Below are 17,555 nucleotides of genomic sequence, written 5' to 3'. Positions count from 1 at the left end.
AGCAGCTACGAGTCGGCAGCGAGTTTTTCATGTTCAACTCTCGCAACGAGGTCGATGACGCTGTCGACCGAAGAGCGCTCTTGTCGAAACCTGGTCATTATGTCCGGATGTAGAGAATTCCTCAAACCATCTAAGCCTCTTCAGCACCATTCGCTCCGTAACCTTTCCAACACAGCGGACTAGGAGAACTGGCCGATATGAGATAGGCTGGTAAGGAGGCTTTCCAGACTTCAAAAGAGCAACCAGGCAACTGATCTTCCAGTGTTCTGGGACATTATCGGAAAACCATGTTTCATTGTAATAACTGAGTAGTGAAGATCGACAATCCATACCAAGGTGAGAGAGAGAGAGTTTAGCATGAAATCTCATCAGAACTAGGTGCAGACAACTGTCTACATGATGCAAGAACAGCGTCTAAATCAGGCATCGAAAGAGCAAGTCGTGGAGGTCGTTATGCGAAGGAGGCGTTAAAATATCTGAACTGGATGATGCTGCCGAGTCGTGCCCGCAACCATTTTGCAGGACTCTTCCGCTGCCTCTACTTCAGTGCGGCGTAGGTAAAGGGCCAGGGCACAGAATGGGTGAACGCAAGCTTCTGACAACATGCCAAATACGCGACAGCGGCTTGCGAGGATCCAGCGATAAGCAGAACTACTGTCTACAGCGTTGCTTCCCTATAACCTCTCGAGGTGGCGCTTTATTTGTTGTTGAGCTCGGCTATAGAGAGAGAGAGATCGTGCGTGTATTTTGTTGTTCTGCATTTCCGTTAGCGGTTAACGTCCCACCGAAACCCTTCCTCCGTTTTACATCCACGGCCTACGGTCAGTGGCCCGTTGGCTGACAATACGAAGGCTTACAAAGGCAAGCTGCAACTCATCCGCAGTCACACCTGATGAAGGAACCGAATATCGAAACGTCCTGCATGTTATTACACTTTTGGTTTTCGCTCTTGTCTCACTTAAATACAAATGCACTTTATTGTGATCGTTGTTGATTTGTTAACCCGACCGCGGCGGCTGCGTTTTTATGGAGGAAAAACGGTAAGGCGCCCGTGTGCTGTGCGATGTCAGTGCGCGTTAAAGATCTCCAGGTGGTAGAAATTATTCCGGAGCCCTCCACTACGACACCTCTTTTCCTTTCTTCTTTCACTCCCTCCTTTATTCCTTTCTTTACGGCGCGGTTCAGGTGTCCAACGTATATGAGACAGTTATTGCGCCATTTCCTTTCCCCCCAAACCAATTATTATTATTATTATTATTATTATTATTATTATTATTATTATTATTATTATTATTATTATTATTATTATTATTATTATTATTGATTTCTTCCGAGCAACAAATGGCACAAACCCCTCATAAACTTTTGCCTATTTACCGTTGTGCAAAAATAAGCCATTGTGAGAATACAATAGCAGGCATCGCATGCCCGTTCCCGGCACACGCTTTTTTTCTGTTGTGTAGTATCATTCTACTAATGATGACAATGGGAGGCTCGCTGTGGTCATGCCACGTTCGCGTTCGTGCTGCACGTGATTCTTCTATCCGCCATTACCACTTCATCGGCACCCTAGGCTGCTGCTGTTCAGCAATGCCGGTCCCGAAGCGCCTCCAGGTAAGAGACCGATCGAAATCAGTGGTTTAGGATCGGGCGCGCAATCTTCGTTTATCCGGTGAATCGTCGTTCGTTGCGTTTATATAAAACCAATCAGTAAAGGGCAAGGCCCAGTTCAATATCGGCCCAAGTACTGTGGAGACACTGCCTGCCTGGTAAAACACCCTGCCCCTGCAATGCGCCGGGATTTCAAAAAGAAGCTTCATCTCTCATCGGGTTTTATGCAGGCTCGCATTTTTATGGCTTCAGGAGACTGTGTAGTAGTGCAACATCTGCGTCAGCGTTTGACACGACCGCGGGTATACTAGCGAGTGGCGGACTTGCGGTAGTTTCGCCGTGGTCGCTTCTCACAAGCGATGACCTTTGGAAGGCTCATGTCCGCAACAGCCACCAGCTTGGCCTTGACGCCTCAACAATAGTTCGCTGGAAAAGGGTTAGCGCAGAAGGTATCCTTATCGTACTAATTAAGTGGGATTGTCGGTAGTCGTTTGGGGTGTTTGGCGTTTAAAATCCAAGCACACGCGGATCACGTCTAACCATGCTCTATGCGCAAGTGAGACTTCAGCTTGACCAACCTCAGGTTCGCCAAATTTTTTTGGCCTCTTCTCTGGCAACTTCCTCGCCGTTTTGCTACTTGCTGGTTCAGGCGTGAGCATTGCTGCGGGTAGAGCGTTTTCTTTCTTATCCGCATACTATTACCACATGTCTGCCGTATACACATGTCTGCCGTATTGTTGCCGTAGGCAACAATTTTGACTATTGGAATACTGTAAGGTAGCGTTATGGGAATATTTAAGGTAATGGACCATTCTCTCGATGCGTAGCAAAATCTTTTAGTTTTCCAATGCTTACATCGAGTAGTTAAGGCTGTCATAGAAACCCAACGAGGGACGTTTTTGACGATAGAAAAAACGGTGATAGCAAAAGCAAATGCAAACCTGCCGAGTGTAGATCTGCAGATATATTGATTCTTATAGAGAAATCTTACAGTATATGATGGGTGGTTGTCCATGCACCCAGGGACAGTAACGCTTTCGAATTCCCACACGTAAGCTAGCAGTCTTAAGTGTCTACAGAATTCTATAATCGAATGTTCTTAAAATGTTACAGTCGTGCGTCAAATGGCCTGGGCACTTATTATGGCTAATAAGAATCTAACCAAGGCTCGTGCCGTACAGTTGCCAATAATCAGCTGACTCCCACTGGTTCATTGGAGTGCTGTTCTACGTAGGGCAGCTGGGGAAAAAGTGCAACTACGTGCTAAACTAAGCACAGGAGGGTCGCCCTCAGACCGACGAATGAGGTTGCTGACCATTGTCCAGTTACAATGCGCTTGCCCTCGGACAGCTGCTGTCTATCATTTAAATTAACAAATAGCCAGAACAGCAAGTCTGGAGGTTTGCTCGATCCGGCTGCATTTTGGTGTTTCATCAGCTGCATTGGTCGCTGTTGTGTGCGCCCAGAAAATGCCGTTTTCTCATAGTCTGCCTTTTCATTTCTTTATTTGATTTTATCTTTTTTTTGCAGAAAAAAGCCAAGGCACTCGCGGTGAGCTGCAACCCTTTCTATCCTATATGGCTGCATGCGCAGGTCGCGGCGTATGAATTAGGGCTGACATATTCAGTCGCTTACCTCACATCACAGTTCAGCCGTCATTGATCGCAACTGAGCCTCGAAGCAAAAACATTCCATAGCGATACCCTTGAGCACCTTCGAGAAGACGTCGGACCCGGATATTTTGAATTATTGGCTACATCGAACACACAGATCACCCCCTTGAAGATACTCTGCAAATGTATAGGAGACGCGAGTCATATATCCAACTCCGAGGAGGAGGTGTTAAACTTTATTAAAGAAGAGGTCTTAGGCGCGGGTTGAGGTGACGTTCCCCTCCCAGCGGTGGGCTCCTCTTCTAGGCAGGACGCCAGGAGGCCGACCGACGATGTCGTTCGGCGACCTCTTCGGCCCGCTCCGTGACTCGGAGTTGAACCTCCGGGTCAGAACTGAGCAGCGCGGCCTCCCACTGCGATTGGGTAGAGAGCTGCAGACTCTGCGATGGCTTGTCTTGATTACATCAGTATAGGATGTGTGGTTTGTCTGCCTTTTAGTGCCCGCAAAGAGAACAGACGGGGCTGAACTGCTCTGGGTACCATATTGATTGCGCCGCACCCCAGCAGGTTGCGCTTCTCCTACAGACAATCTTTTATCCCTTTTCGCGCGTGGAAACGGGTCTGCTGTTCAGCCGTCGGGTAGGTGAGAGAAGAAATTAGTGGAGGGCACCAGATTAATTTCGAACACATTTATACCTGGGCGGCTAGGTGAGGGAAGAAATTAGTTGAAGGCACCAGATTAATTTCGAACACATTTTTCCATGTGCTGTGCGATGTAAATAATAATAATAATTGGTTTTTTTGGGGAAAGGAAATGGCGCAGTATCTGTCTCATATATCGTTGGACACCTGAACCGCGCCGTAAGGGAAGGAATAAAGGAGGGACTGAAAGAAGAAAGGAATAGGTGCCGTAGTGGAGGGCTCCGGAATAATTTCGACCACGAAAATGAAAATTGGACCCACAGCGGTGGCTCAGTGGCTAGGGCGCTCGGCTACTGATCCGGAGTTCCCGGGTTTGAACCCGACCGCGGCGGCTGCGTTTTTATGGAGGAAAAACGCTAAGGCGCCCGTGTGCTGTGCAATGTCAGTGCACGTTAAACATCCCCAGGTGGTCGAAATTATTCCGGAGCCCTCCACTGCGGCACCTCTTTCTTCCTTTCTTCTTTCACTCCCTCATTTATCCCTTCCCTTACGGCGCAGTTCAGGTGTCCAACGATATATGAGACAGATACTGCGCCATTTCCTTTCCCCAAAACCAATTATTATTATTATTATTATTATTATTATTATTATTATTATTATTATTATTATTATTATTGGGTAAAGGAAATGTCACACTACCTGTCTCGCATCTCGGTAGACATCTGAACCGCGCCGTAAGGGAAGGGATAAAGGGGGAGTGAAAGAAGAAAGAAAGAGGTACCGTAGTGGAGGGCTGCGGAATAATTCCGACCACCTGGGGATCTTTAACGTGCACTGACATCGCACAGCACACGGGCGCCTTTAGCGTTTCGCCTTCATCGCAACGCGGCCGCCGCGCTTGGGTTCGAACCCGGGAACTCTGGATCAGTAGCCGAGCACTCTAATCACTGCTGTGCGACGTCAGTGCATGTTTAGGAACCCCAGGCGGTCAAAATTATCCGGAGCCCTCCACTACGGCGTCCCTCATAGCCTGTGTTGATTTGGGACGTTAAACTCCATAAAACCAAACCAGAAATTGACCCGGATCCATCCTTCGGATCCGGCGGCTGCGTTTTTATGGAGGAAAAACGCTAAGGCGCCCGTGTGCTGTGCGATGTCAGTGCACGTTAAAGATCCCCAGTTGGTCGAAATTATTCCGGAGCCCTCCACTACGGCACCTCCTTCTTCCTTTCTTCTTCCTTTCTTCTTTCACTCCCTCCCTTATCCCTTCCCTAACGGCGCGGTTCAGGTGTCCAACGATATATGAGACGGATACTGCGCCATTTTCCTTTCCCCAAAACCAATTATTATTATTATTATTATAATCCTTCGACAATGATTCTTTCTCCATTGCTACATTCACTCCCTGCTTACAGCATACTTCACCCCATGCCTCATGGCGCGCTTGAGGTGTCCACCAGTAGTGAGGTGCAGTTACTGCATATTTCCTTTTCTCATGAAGCGTTTTCTATTTTTTTTCAAAGCGCGTCGAATCTCCCTGAGAGAGAGCGAAACAACTTTATTCCCCCTGACACTGGTTATCGCCAAAAATTTAGATTTGTATCTAATAATTAATAATTGGTTTTTGGGGAAAGGAAATGGCGCAGTATCTGTCTCATATGTCGTTGGACACCTGAACCGCGCCGTAAGGAAAGGGTGAAAGGAGGGAGTGAAAGAATAAAGGAAGTGAGGTGCCGTAGTGGAGGGCTCCGGAATGATTTCGACCACCTGGGGATCTTTAACGGGCACTGACATCGCACAGCACACGGGCGCCTTAGCGTTTTTCCTCCATAAAAACGCAGCCGTCGCGGTCTGGTTCGAACCCGGGAACTCTGGTCAGTAGCCGAGCGCCCTAACCACTGAACCACCGCGGCGGGTCAGATTTGTATCTCTCATTCCCGGGTTCGAACCCGACCGCGGCGGCCGCGTTTCGATGGAGACGAAACGCCAGTCGCCCGTGTGCTGCGCGATGTCACTGCGCAGTAAAGAACCCCCGATGGTCGAAATTACCCTGGAGTCCACCGCTACGACACCACTTCCTTCCTTTCTTCTCACAGTCCCTCCTTTATCCCTTCCCTCATGGCACGGTTCAGGTGTCCTCCGAGATGTGACAGATACTGGGCCATTTCCTTTCCTCGAAAACCAGTGTTCAGTTTCTATCTCTCATTCGTTCGTTGTTCCTCTTTGCCCAGAAAGCCTCGCAAACCAGGTCACCGGAAAAGGCGGTCTCGCCACGATCCCTCTCATCGGCACCGCTCTCTAGCAAGTCGCTTTCGCACGTGGACCCAGCCGCCGTCTCGCTACGTGATCCTGCTTCCCCGTACACGTCAGCCGCCCAAAGTCCAGGTCGGGGCCAGGCCCCACCAGCGGTTCGCCCCGATTCGGGCCGCGCATCCCCGATTGGCAGCGTGAATTCCGCTCCGCCGTTAGCTGCAAGATCAACTTTCGATCATACGCAACCAGACTCCGGTCCAGGATCAGGTTATGGGTCACTAGTAAGTGGACCGGGAGCAGCATCGCAGGCATCTCGCGTTGCCGTTTCCAGCTACGGGACCGCGCTGTACGGGCACTCTTACGGTGTAGCGACCGCGGCGACCTCAACTTCACCCTACAGACCGAGTCAGCGAAGAAAACAGACGCGCAGCAAATCTGCGGTAAATGCGGTACTTTACGACCCGCGGTTTCTGGTAATAGTTGTCCTGTTTTCTTCAACGTGCATCGTCGTGTTGGTCGCCATCGCACTTGTGTTCGGCAAGACACCGCAGGTAGAATCCAACGTCTGCACGACGGGGGCCTGCCTCGCCCTGAACACCCTTTTCGTCGAAGGCGCCGACTTCAGCGTCAACCCCTGCGACAACTTTTACGAGCACGTCTGCAGCGGCTGGGGTAGACGCGCGGAGAGTGCTTCCGTGTACGACAAACATCTCAGCCTGTTTCTCGATGCAGTCGTGGAAGGATTCCATCCGCTGGCACACATGGAGCTGAAAACAACAGCCGTCAAGATGGCGAACGTCCTGAAGAGCTGCCTGGACACTGTGCAGGGCCGCATGAACGAAATCAACAAGTTCCGGGCCACACTCACTCGAATAGGTGCGACATGGCCTGCCATTCCGGAGGCTCCGGACGTTTTTACGATGGCCGCCAAAGTATTCGAGACGTTCCGGCTGTCTCCTCTGGTAAGAATTCGAACAGCGCTGTACTCGGACGTGGTGCAAGGGGGCCGCTCGCTCAGCATCGAGCCAGGCGACGCTTTGTCAGCGTGGATCCGAAGGCGGGAATATCTGCAGCACGGAGTCTCATACAGGAGGTACTACGACTCCGCTGTAGAACTCTACAGCACCGACTCCCGCTCGATCGTGACGTTTGATGATTTCTTCGCAATTGAGCGCGAGGTCACCTTGAATCTCGCACACAGCAGTCGAGAAAACCACAAGGTTTCCAGCTTCAGCACTGTGCAGGCCGTCGGGGATCACGTGGACAAAAAGTATGTGCAGCGCTTGCAAGAACTGTTGACGTCAGTGCTGGGTCTTCCAGCCGCAGCGGTGGTGAAGGTACGCGACCTCGGCTATTTCAAACGTTTCATTAAAGCGATCGAAGACATTGGAGAGAAGAAGCTGCAGCTATACATGGGCTGGATCACTTTGCAAGCCATGTGGAGGGTCTTGGGAAAGCAGTTCTCCAAACTCTGGTACGATTCTACCGGCAGCGGTTTCGGCCTGCAACGTCCCTATCGCGCCGATTGCCTTGAATTTGTCGAGTCAGTGATGGGCTGGGCTGCGTACGAGCCCTTCGGGAGAGAGAACGCCGGCTCGTCTGTCCAGGCCGCTGTTCGTGTCCTCACGCGCAGCGTCTCTGAAGCGTTTCTGCGCGAGCACAATCTAGGGCGCTGGTCAGTTCTGCTGCGACGTCCGCCCGTGACCGACGCAGACTTTAGCGACACCCTCTACCACAACGTTCGTGTCACAGAGGAGAAGCTCAACGAGGTCTTCGCCAACGTCAGCATCACGGTTAACTCCTTCTTCGACAACTGGATCGCCATCACACGAGCCATGTCCAGCGCTACCGAAGAACAGCTGCAAGATGTCCGTTCTGAGTACATGGCTGTGCTACGCGAGGCTGGCAACTACACGCTGCTAGACCGATACCACGAGCTTATCCGCGTGCCGCCCTTATTTTCGATGTTGCCGCTCTTCCACGCTGACAGCATCGACGCCGCCAACTACGGTTCCTTCGGGGTCCTGCTGGGAGCTGCCGCAACGCGCCTCTTCACCGACAGGGTCCGACGTGAGGGCAACCCTGTGCTGACGGCTGAACTGGACCGCAGGTTGGGCTGCTTTCTGCAGGGCTCGAGCTTTCGGCACCACCGCGATGTCGTCCACCGCTCGGTGGCGGTGGATGTCGTGCTGAAGGCCTGGAAAACCAGCTCCGGCTCCACGACTCCGCAGCGGCTCAGGAACTACACCGCGGCCAAGGCCTTCTTCGTGGCCATGTGTTACCTGCTGTGTGTCCCCAAGAAGGCTCCCAGTGAACCCGTGGCCCGAGCCAACTGCAACGAAGCTGTCAGGAATAGCGACGCATTCGTGGAGGCATTCGGTTGTGGTCCAAGTGCGCCCATGCACAGCACGTCTAATTGTGAACTATTCGCCAGATGAGACCAAACGTGTACCATTGCTTCACATCGTCTTGATTTTGTTCCCGAGATGCAATCTAGTTGATTTGTCATCAATTTATCCATGTTTAATTGGCTGTTATTTTTTGCGCGTCTTCTGCACTTCGTGCTTATTAGATCTCACTCTAGTGCGTTCCTGTGATTCTGATATGCAGAGCATGCTACTGTAGGGATGCTTTATAGTACTTATTGTGCGTACAATATTTACAAAATGTGATGTTACTAAGGTGTCACTCAATTAATCGAATGAACTAAATATTTGCGCCCTCCCTAATATTTCACACGGACGTTCCTGACAGTGAGCTTTGCAAGCAAATATCTTCTTGTGACACTATCATAGCCCAAAGTGTGAGTAAATCTTCCGATAAGGTGTATATAGCGTCGTACAGAGCAAAAGTCAGCGCTTGTGCTTGTGTTTCTTTGTTGTCGGTGCGTTTTTTTTTTTTTGCGCTGCAAATTTCCTCTTCTGTGATAAAGTCCAAATCACCACCCTTCATCAGAGCACATTTAGTTCGGCCCTTGATTTCGGAACCTGTACTATATATTCTAGTGTACTTGAAACATTTATGCAAGGGTACTAGGAAATGAAGTCCATTGAAGGTATGAAAAGGTAATGTTTGCCGATTTATGATTTGTGCATCTTGGGAGCACCGTTGCAAAAAGACTGTGCTTGTGCATGGTTTGCGTTCGTCTTGACGATCTCGCCTTTTTGTAGCACACCTCCAGCAAACTGCAGATGGCAGCTCCTACGTCCCCTTTAAGGTTTGGCCTCGTTAGTTATGCGTCTAGCACAGTACAGCTGGCTTTCCTCCTTGCCAGTAAACTTCCCAACCCACACGGGCGCCGGCTTGGTTGACTGGGTGTTGGTGTGGGTGCTGCAATAAATCCTTTGCTTCCGTGTGCTGTAAGCGCTGTAACGCCTTATAGTAGCGCGCTTTGGAGCCGCCGTTTGTTACACGTCTGTGCCTGACTGCAGTGTTCAGTACGCTCTTCACTACTGTCTCACGAAACATTCACAAGGCCACGACGAGATGACATCGCTACTGAGAGGTAAACAGATCGACTTTCAAACTTCCCTTCCTCTGTATTGCTACTTCGTCAAACGGCGCGGTACGCGGCACGGATTAGTTGTGTAGCTTTGCTGCTGCAGATAAATTTTAAAAGTACGGAAGGATCCGCGTACTTAAGTATCCGTGCAGTGTGTGATGAGAATGACCCGGATACAAAGCGATAAGATAGGGCGTGCATGCGATGTGCGTGGGGCAGGCGGCGAAGGTAAAATTATGATCGCGTATTCAGCAACGATCGACTGCGTCTTTATAGCACCGTTTTCCTCCTTTCGCGATCATGTAATCACATTCGTTGGTTGCAGTGTGGTATTTGGAGGAGCAGAAATAAATCTGTTTTCGCTGCTATCGGCTCACAGTACAAAAACTTATTCAAGCTGCGAGGAGTTATTGGATACAAATTCTGTGGATAACATTTATGTAGGAGGCCCCGAATAGTTTCAGGAAACACGCAATACGTGCGTGAAAATGCAGCGGTCATTCAGTGCAACCTTGTGATCGAGAGGCTATCTGCTGACTCTTCTTTCTCCTTAAGTTTTCCTGAGTAGGAGGTTCACACTACTTTTTTATTAATATTATTGAAGCTTAATTAAAGTATGCGTAACTGAGAAAAGCGATCAATAGCAATTATTGAAGGGAAAAATATTTAAAATGCATTTGTCATGTGCTAGCACTTAGGTGATACTTCAGGTGTGAGGTTATGTATTATTGGGCTAGTTCGAACATTGTTCAACGGGAATCAAACAGTACACTAAGATGAGCCATGAAAGGCATGGGCACAGTGCTGAGAGGACAAACAAAAAAAAGCTTCAGTAAAGAGCTACAAAACACAGAGTTCCTGTGCACCCAAACTGAACTGTAGAAGGGTATGTTGCTAGCCCAATGCTGTAGAAATGAACTTGTGAAAAGGCATATTGGTCAGCTAGGTTGTACATTGTACAATTAAGAATGAGCAGCGCACTAGTACAGAACAAGAAGTGGCACAGACATAGGCTGAAACAAACATATGAACTACCAGCAACGACTGAAATGCAACCCAGACAATTGAAACAGGAACAGCAAAACGAGCGGATCTTGGCTGGGGAAGCTCATTACTAGTGCATGTTGATTTTACTTTGAAGGCATGAAAACTGTCCTTTAGAAATCTTAATCAACCTCCCTTATATTTCTTCTCCAAAAGCTAATATGTTTGTTTTTATGTTAACATTTCATTTCTCTTGTTTGTTTCATTTATTGCTCACAGTACAGTGCTGTGAAATTTAAATCAATATTGGGTACCCTGCATGAAATTTGCATTACGATATGCATTCATAACTGAATTTTTTGTAACATTCACCTCTTGTATTTCAAGTGTCGGAGCTGTCGTGAATTAAATGTGGCTGCTTTCAGTGGCACAAGATTAATTAGTATGCTCTGTTGCAGCGTTGTGTGCTGACAGCTGCACATCGGTAATTTCACTCGAACCGGAGGAAGGATTTGTGTGAGAAGGGATTTGGCTCAAGCCTTTTTTCACATCCATGCATGCCACTTTATTTTTATAGCTACACTGACATTAACATAATATTTGTGCACCTTACCACATATTGTTTCACCTCCAGATGAAAATTCAAAGTGGTATTACAAGTGGTACCACTTGCAGTGAAGTGGTTCCAGTTAAAAGCTGCTTTAATTACCAGTTGGTCTGTCAAGTTGTTCCACTTAGGAATCACTTTGGTGAAAGTGGTCTCAACTGGTCCTCAAAGTGGTGCCAGTTGGTGCGCCAAGTGGTTCCACTTGCCCCTGAAGTGGTCAGCAAGAAAGCTACTTGGGCCCAAGTGCTTCCACTATAGCCTCTTAAGTAGTACCTGCATTCTTTGGATATGTTGGCATTCTCTAAACACTTCAGTTGTATTTTAAATAATTTGTGTTATGACTTTAGACCTTATCAAAACATTTGGCTATAACCAATCGCAGTAAATAACTTTCGTGTTTTTGGTGCATTATGGCCAGAGTGGCTGCTGCACCATAAACACCCAAATACTACTGTTGCTACTACTACTGTACTGATCTGCTACACTGCTACACTCTTGCATGTAGTGTCTTTTTCCTCACCATGCTTTTTGAACACGAACTACAGCCAGTATTAGTGATGCTTAAAAAGGGTTTCATATGGTACACCCAGTCTCTTGAATTTGGTTTCAAATTTCTATTCGCTTAATTCAAACTTATGATTTTTGAAACCGGTACTTAGGTGCTATCAGCATCAGGTGCTTTGCAAAGGCTTTTCCTCCTCCGAATTCTATATAATTTGAACCAATTTTTGCCTCCCTTTGAGTCTGAATTGTCTATAGTTGACTCTTTTGGATTGTATAATGAATTGTTTTCATTGGGTATGGATGTCACTGTTCATTGATTTGAAACACGTTTCATGTATTTCAAAACATCGGAATGCCTAAAAGCAGTTAACACCCTTTCGCGGTAGGTCCATGGCTTTGGCATTCCGTTGCTCATCCCAGAGTCGAGAGTTCAATCCTGTTCATGAAAGCTGTATTTCGATGGAGGCGAAATACAGAAAACACCCATGTGCTGTGCGATCCCTGTGCACTTTGAAGAACCCTAAGTGGTCTAAGTTAATCCGGAGCTCACCACCACAGTGTCCCTCATAGCCCATGGGTCACCCTGAAACTTACAATTTACAAAAACACCTAATATTTTGGAATAAAATAAGAAAACTTATTCTACAGATGACATGCATATTAAAGAAGCCTATGGCAGATGCTAAAATTGCCACCATTTGTCTATCTTTTTCTTATCCTCTCTGATGGAACACTTATCTCCAAGATAATCTCTGGTATAATAATGCAGATGGCAAATATAATTCCACTAGTTTCTTGAAGAGAAGGTTGCGTAGCTTTTAACCAAAATCCTGCTTTTTTCGATTTCAGTTTACTATAATTTCAATTGGAATTGTTTCTGCCAAGAAGGAAAGCTTAACTATTCACATTGCAATAATTTTCTATCCCATTTTAATGCAGATAATGTTTGAACCGCTGCAAAACAACCTCTTTGTGATCAAGCAGCTAATTCATTTCTGCAGTTTTAAGTTTGATTGTACTTTTTGTAAAATGCTAAAACACGAAAGAAAAGCAGCTGAGGAAAGAGGAAATGGAGATGAATTTCTGCAACAGCTGGAGTAGCGCAAAATACCGATGCCAGTTTATTGGCTCTGGGCAGGGGTGCATCCTTTTGCTGTAACCGGTAACCATTGTGTGTGTGTATGTGCGTGCATGTTGTGAGGGGTGGAGGTGGTATGTGTATGTATGTGGTATGTGCATTACACCCAGGCCCTTAACATGAGCGACACACATGGTCACGGCCGATTGCTTATCTATCCATCCATTTACATCGTCTTTTGTGTTACATGAATGCCACAAAACTGGGACACCTGTTAACAGCTACCACTGTAAAAGAATAAAAGCATCAGCAAGTATCACGCTGCCCAAATTTCATCTCCTTCTTGAAGGTAATTGCAGCAAAGGCAGGCAATAAACCCACCTTTTCTTGTCTACAGAAGAGAATATTTTGTGTTCTTTAATGGTCAACACCATAATTCTCATTGCTAAAAAAATTTGGCCCAGATAATGCAAGAGTAAGGTTTTGTAATTCTCATTGCTAAAAAAAAATCTGCCCTGATAATGCAAAAGTAAGGTTTCGGAGCTTTTTGCTTCTGATTTTTTTTTACACATTCCATTGTCCTGCTGGGCTGTCTATTATTACAACACTTAAAAATTATCAAAAGCAACTGGAACAGTTTTATGTTGCATGTGGGCTGTCATCACGTGATTGATAACCCAGTCTGCCTAGGTGACTCATTTACAGCATGGTCTAGCGTACTTTGTTTGCGTTGTTCTCTGCTAATACCATTTGTCGAATTCAGTCTTAATGAAGAGAGGTGGATGTAACATTGCGGCTGAAAGTAAATAGCATGGTTCAGAGAGCAAATTCAAGCTCAATATATCCTAGTGGAAATAAAAAGGAAATGAACTTAGGTGAGATGTTAGGTGAGATTTACTTGAATAGTGTAGCTGTGGCAGGTGTAAGATGGCTATTTGGAGGTCAGTGCGAGAGATAGTGAACTTAACATGTTAATGGCAGTAGTGGCGATGAGGATATGCTTTCAGCCTTGCCCTAGCATGAGGTTTCCATAGGCCAGAGTGGTCCCTGCCCTTCAAGATTTTGCACACTTCCCCCCATGGCACTAAGCTCTTGTTTGCTCTCTTCCTCTTCCATTGTGCTTCCAACCACACTGGTGAAGCAAAATGCACCCCTGCAGAAGTGCCTGCCTATGCTGCTGTGCTCATATGTTCTGAGCAGAAACTTATCTTTGGGAAGATCTTTTACTGCGACAGCTGTTAATGATCCGGAGTACCCGGGATCAAACCCGACCGCGGCGGCCGCGTTTTGATGGAGGCGAAATGCAAAAGGCGCCCGTGTGCTGTGGGACGTCTGTGCACATTAAAGATCCCCAGGTGGTCGAAATTATTCTGGAGCCCTCCACTGCAGCACCTCTTTGTTACTTTATTCTCTCAGTCCCTCCTTTATTCCTTCCCTTATGGTGCGGTTCAGGTGTCCACCATTATGCTAGATAGATACTGCATTATTTCCTTCCCCAAAAAACCAATTTAAATTTTTTTCTCTTAATGGGGGAGGGAACCTCCGCGATGTTGGCATAGGCGTCCGCACAGCGAGGCTTGTAGGAAGTGTGGGAGAGTGGAAGGATAAATTTGGGGGCGGGGTATGAGGAGCTAGGACATAGACATAGCAGGTGGACATAGCAGGAGTTGAAAAAAAAAATGGTTTTGGGGATAATAATAATAATAACAATAATAATAATAATAATTAAGCCGCAGCGGTGGCTCAGTGGTTATGGCGCTCGGCTGCTGACCCGAAAGACGATGGTTCGATCCCGGCAGCGACGGTCGAATTTCGATGGAGGTGAAATTCTAGAGGCCCGTGTACTGTGCGATGTCAGTGCACGTTAAAGAACCATATATGGTCGAAATCTCCGGAGCCCTTCACTACGGCGTCCCTCATAGCCTGAGTTGCTTTGGGACGTTAAACCCCACAAAACAAGACCAATAATGATAATAATAATTAGTTTTGGGGAAAGGAAATGGCGCAGTATCTGTCTCTCGGCGGACACCTGAACCGCGCCGTTAGGGAAGGGATAAAGGAGGGAGTGAAAGAAGAAAGGAAGAGGTGCCGTAGTGGAGGGCTCCGGAATAGTTTCGACCACCAGGGGATCATTAACGTGCACTGACATCGCACAGTACACGGGCGCCTTAGCGTTTCGCCTAATATGATGATGAAAATTGGTTCTTGGGGAAAGGAAATGGCGCAGTATCTTGTCTCACATATCGGCGGACACCTTAACTCTGCCTAAGGTAAGGGCTAGAGGAGGGACCAAGAGAAGAAAGGAAGAAAGAGGTGCCGTAGTGGAGGGCTCTGAAATAATTTCGAACCACCTGGGGATATTTAACGTGCACTGACTGACATTGCTGTGGAAGAGCACCCGGACGTCTTAGCGTTTCGCCTCCTTCGAAACGCGGCCGCCGTGGTCGGCTTCGAATCCGGGTACTCCGGATCACTAGCCGACTGCCCGAACCACTGAGCCATGTTTCTAATATGAAAATTGGTTTTTAGGGAAAGGAAGTGGCGCAGTATCTGTCACGTTGGTGGACAGCTGAACCGTGCCGTAAGAGAAGGGATATAGGAGGGACTGAGAGAAGAAAGGAAGAGGTGGCTTAATGGAGGGCTCCGGAATAATTTCGTCCTGGGTATCGTTAAGGTGCACTGACATCGCACAGCACACGCGCGCCTTAGCGTTCTGCCTCCAACGGAACGCTGCCGCCGCGGTCTGGGTACTCCCGATCAATATGAAATTTGGTTTTGAGGATATAGTAAAGGTCGTGGTACCTGTCTCACTTCTTGATGGTTACCTCAACTGCGCTGTGAGGAAAGGGATATGAAAAATAGTGAAAGGAGAAAGAAAGAGCCGCGGTAGAAAGCGGCGGAACAATTTCGATCATCTGGTGGTTTTTAACGTGCACTAACACGGGCACGCCTTTTGCGTTTCGCCTTCATCGAAGCGCCGCCGCGGTCGAAAGAGCTCCGCAACGTAGGGCGGCGTGAGCGGGAAATAAGCACTGCAGTGTATAGACCTCCTGCATGTTTGTAAACAAACGAGGTGGCGCTGCAGTCGCTAGCGAGCTCGTGGTGGGCAAAAGGTCGGGGAGTGGCGTCGCGGATAGGTGTTGAGCCAATACCACCGGTGTTGAGCGCGGGTTTTCAAGGCTTGTAGGCGCGTTTCCAGTTTCTGCGAATCATAGCAATGGTTGATGCTTCCAACTTAGTAATTTGTCGAAGTACACGAGCTCGCGTTGGCCACGTGCGGCCTATAAAGAGAAATAGTTTGCCACTGTATTGTATATATGTTTAGTAGTAAACATGTATAAAGCGTTCCTGCCGTTTATGTATGCGCTAGGCATTGAGTAAAACAAGTTTTGACACTCTGCACTAGTGTCACTGCACTAGTTTTGCACTCTGCACTAGGACAATAGTGAGGGGAAGCGCTGGCCTTGTTTCGTCGGAGCAGACATGCGCTCATCGTCTGCTGACATACATACGTACGTGTCGCGCTGTGCGAAAAGTGGGGACAGCGTCGTGTCCCTCATCTCCTGTCTCGCTTAGCGCTGTTTTTAGCCGCATGACCACGCACCAGCCAGGCCGACTTGTCCTCTTGTTAAGCTGATCGATTTGGTGAAAATTTTTGATTTCTAGAATTATTTTCTTTCCTAGCCCTGAAGTCTAGTTTCGTGACGAAAAATTATAGCAAACTATTGAGTACAAATTTATAAATTACGCTTTTTAGAAGTGTGGTCGTCAAAAATTGTGAGGTAATTTCTTTGATTTCAGTTCCGCATTTCTTTGACCAAAGCGAAAGCGAAGATGCCATAAACGAGGGAATAAACTTTAAGGTTCGTTTTCTGACCTCTCACATTTTCTGCTACTGGGTCACTCACCTTCGTAATTCGCATGAAAATCAAATGATTCCATTTGTCGCAAACTATTCCTGAGACGTTGAGGAGCGTAATAAATCTCTCGATTTTTTTTCCCTACATGTGCAGTAACTACTGTGTTATTTCTTGTAAGAAACGTTTTCATGTAACTATGCATGCATAAGTACTGATCATATAGAAAAAGAACTAATCGCGTCATCGTACAGAACAGGGCTTTATGTACATAAGAAGTACTTGCAACTGGGCTTGTTGGTGCATATTCGTGAAAGACATATATAAGAACGCAAACTGGCAACACGGACGAGGAAGGGAACAGGAAAGTGTAGCGCTCGTCCTGTTCCCTTCCTCGTCCGTGTTGCCAGTTTGCGCTCTTATGTCTTTCACTTTATGTACATGCTGGCATAAAAAAACTGCGCACTATCTACTCAATTATTTGAGACCTTGGGGGGACTTGGCGACGGTGTTAATTATAATTACCCAGAACTGCACCAGGTATAGCTATAAATAAAAGAAATTACTGAAACTAGCGTAGGAATTTAATATTTGCACCAAGTTTAGTTACATATTGCATGCATGAATAACGAAAACACTTTTCATTGCCGCGTCCCCTCTCAATCTCGCCACGTGTCTGTTAGTAGCACGCCTGCGGCTGCTTCTTTCCAAACAAGCTTCGCGATCATGTACTACCTCAGGAAACATGACACATGCATGGTGCAATGAAAAAGCATAAGGCGTTTAGCACACTTAAGGTACGCTATTCTAAGCACACCAACGTGACCGCGCAAGATTGACACAACTTAACCAGACTTCTTTCTACTCGAATGAAATAATTACGTCGTCATATCAAGAAACAGTT

At 47.2% G+C, this 17,555-nt stretch overlaps 2 protein-coding genes across 2 annotated transcripts in view; both read left to right on the top strand.

Moving 5' to 3' along the window:
* Positions 1-3,150: 3,150 nt before the first annotated feature.
* LOC144111095 (endothelin-converting enzyme 1-like) lies at positions 3,151-8,665 on the top strand. Its single transcript, XM_077644235.1, has 2 exons — positions 3,151-3,162; positions 6,098-8,665. The coding sequence occupies exon 2, from the start codon at positions 6,881-6,883 to the stop codon at positions 8,555-8,557; it is 1,677 nt and encodes a 558-aa protein (XP_077500361.1). The 5' UTR covers positions 3,151-3,162; positions 6,098-6,880; the 3' UTR covers positions 8,558-8,665.
* A 704-nt stretch (positions 8,666-9,369) lies between these two features.
* yip2 (yippee interacting protein 2) overlaps positions 9,370-17,555 on the top strand; it is a 29,184-nt gene continuing 20,998 nt past the window's right edge. Inside the window, exon 1 of the mRNA XM_077644238.1 lies at positions 9,370-9,624. Within this exon, the coding sequence (XP_077500364.1) occupies positions 9,606-9,624 (19 nt within the window). The 5' untranslated portion in view covers positions 9,370-9,605. The remainder of the gene's footprint in view (positions 9,625-17,555) is intronic.

Source organism: Amblyomma americanum, chromosome 11, assembly GCF_052857255.1.
Source record: "Amblyomma americanum isolate KBUSLIRL-KWMA chromosome 11, ASM5285725v1, whole genome shotgun sequence".
Taxonomy (NCBI): domain Eukaryota; kingdom Metazoa; phylum Arthropoda; class Arachnida; order Ixodida; family Ixodidae; genus Amblyomma; species Amblyomma americanum.
This window is presented reverse-complemented; position numbering and strand designations above follow the sequence as displayed.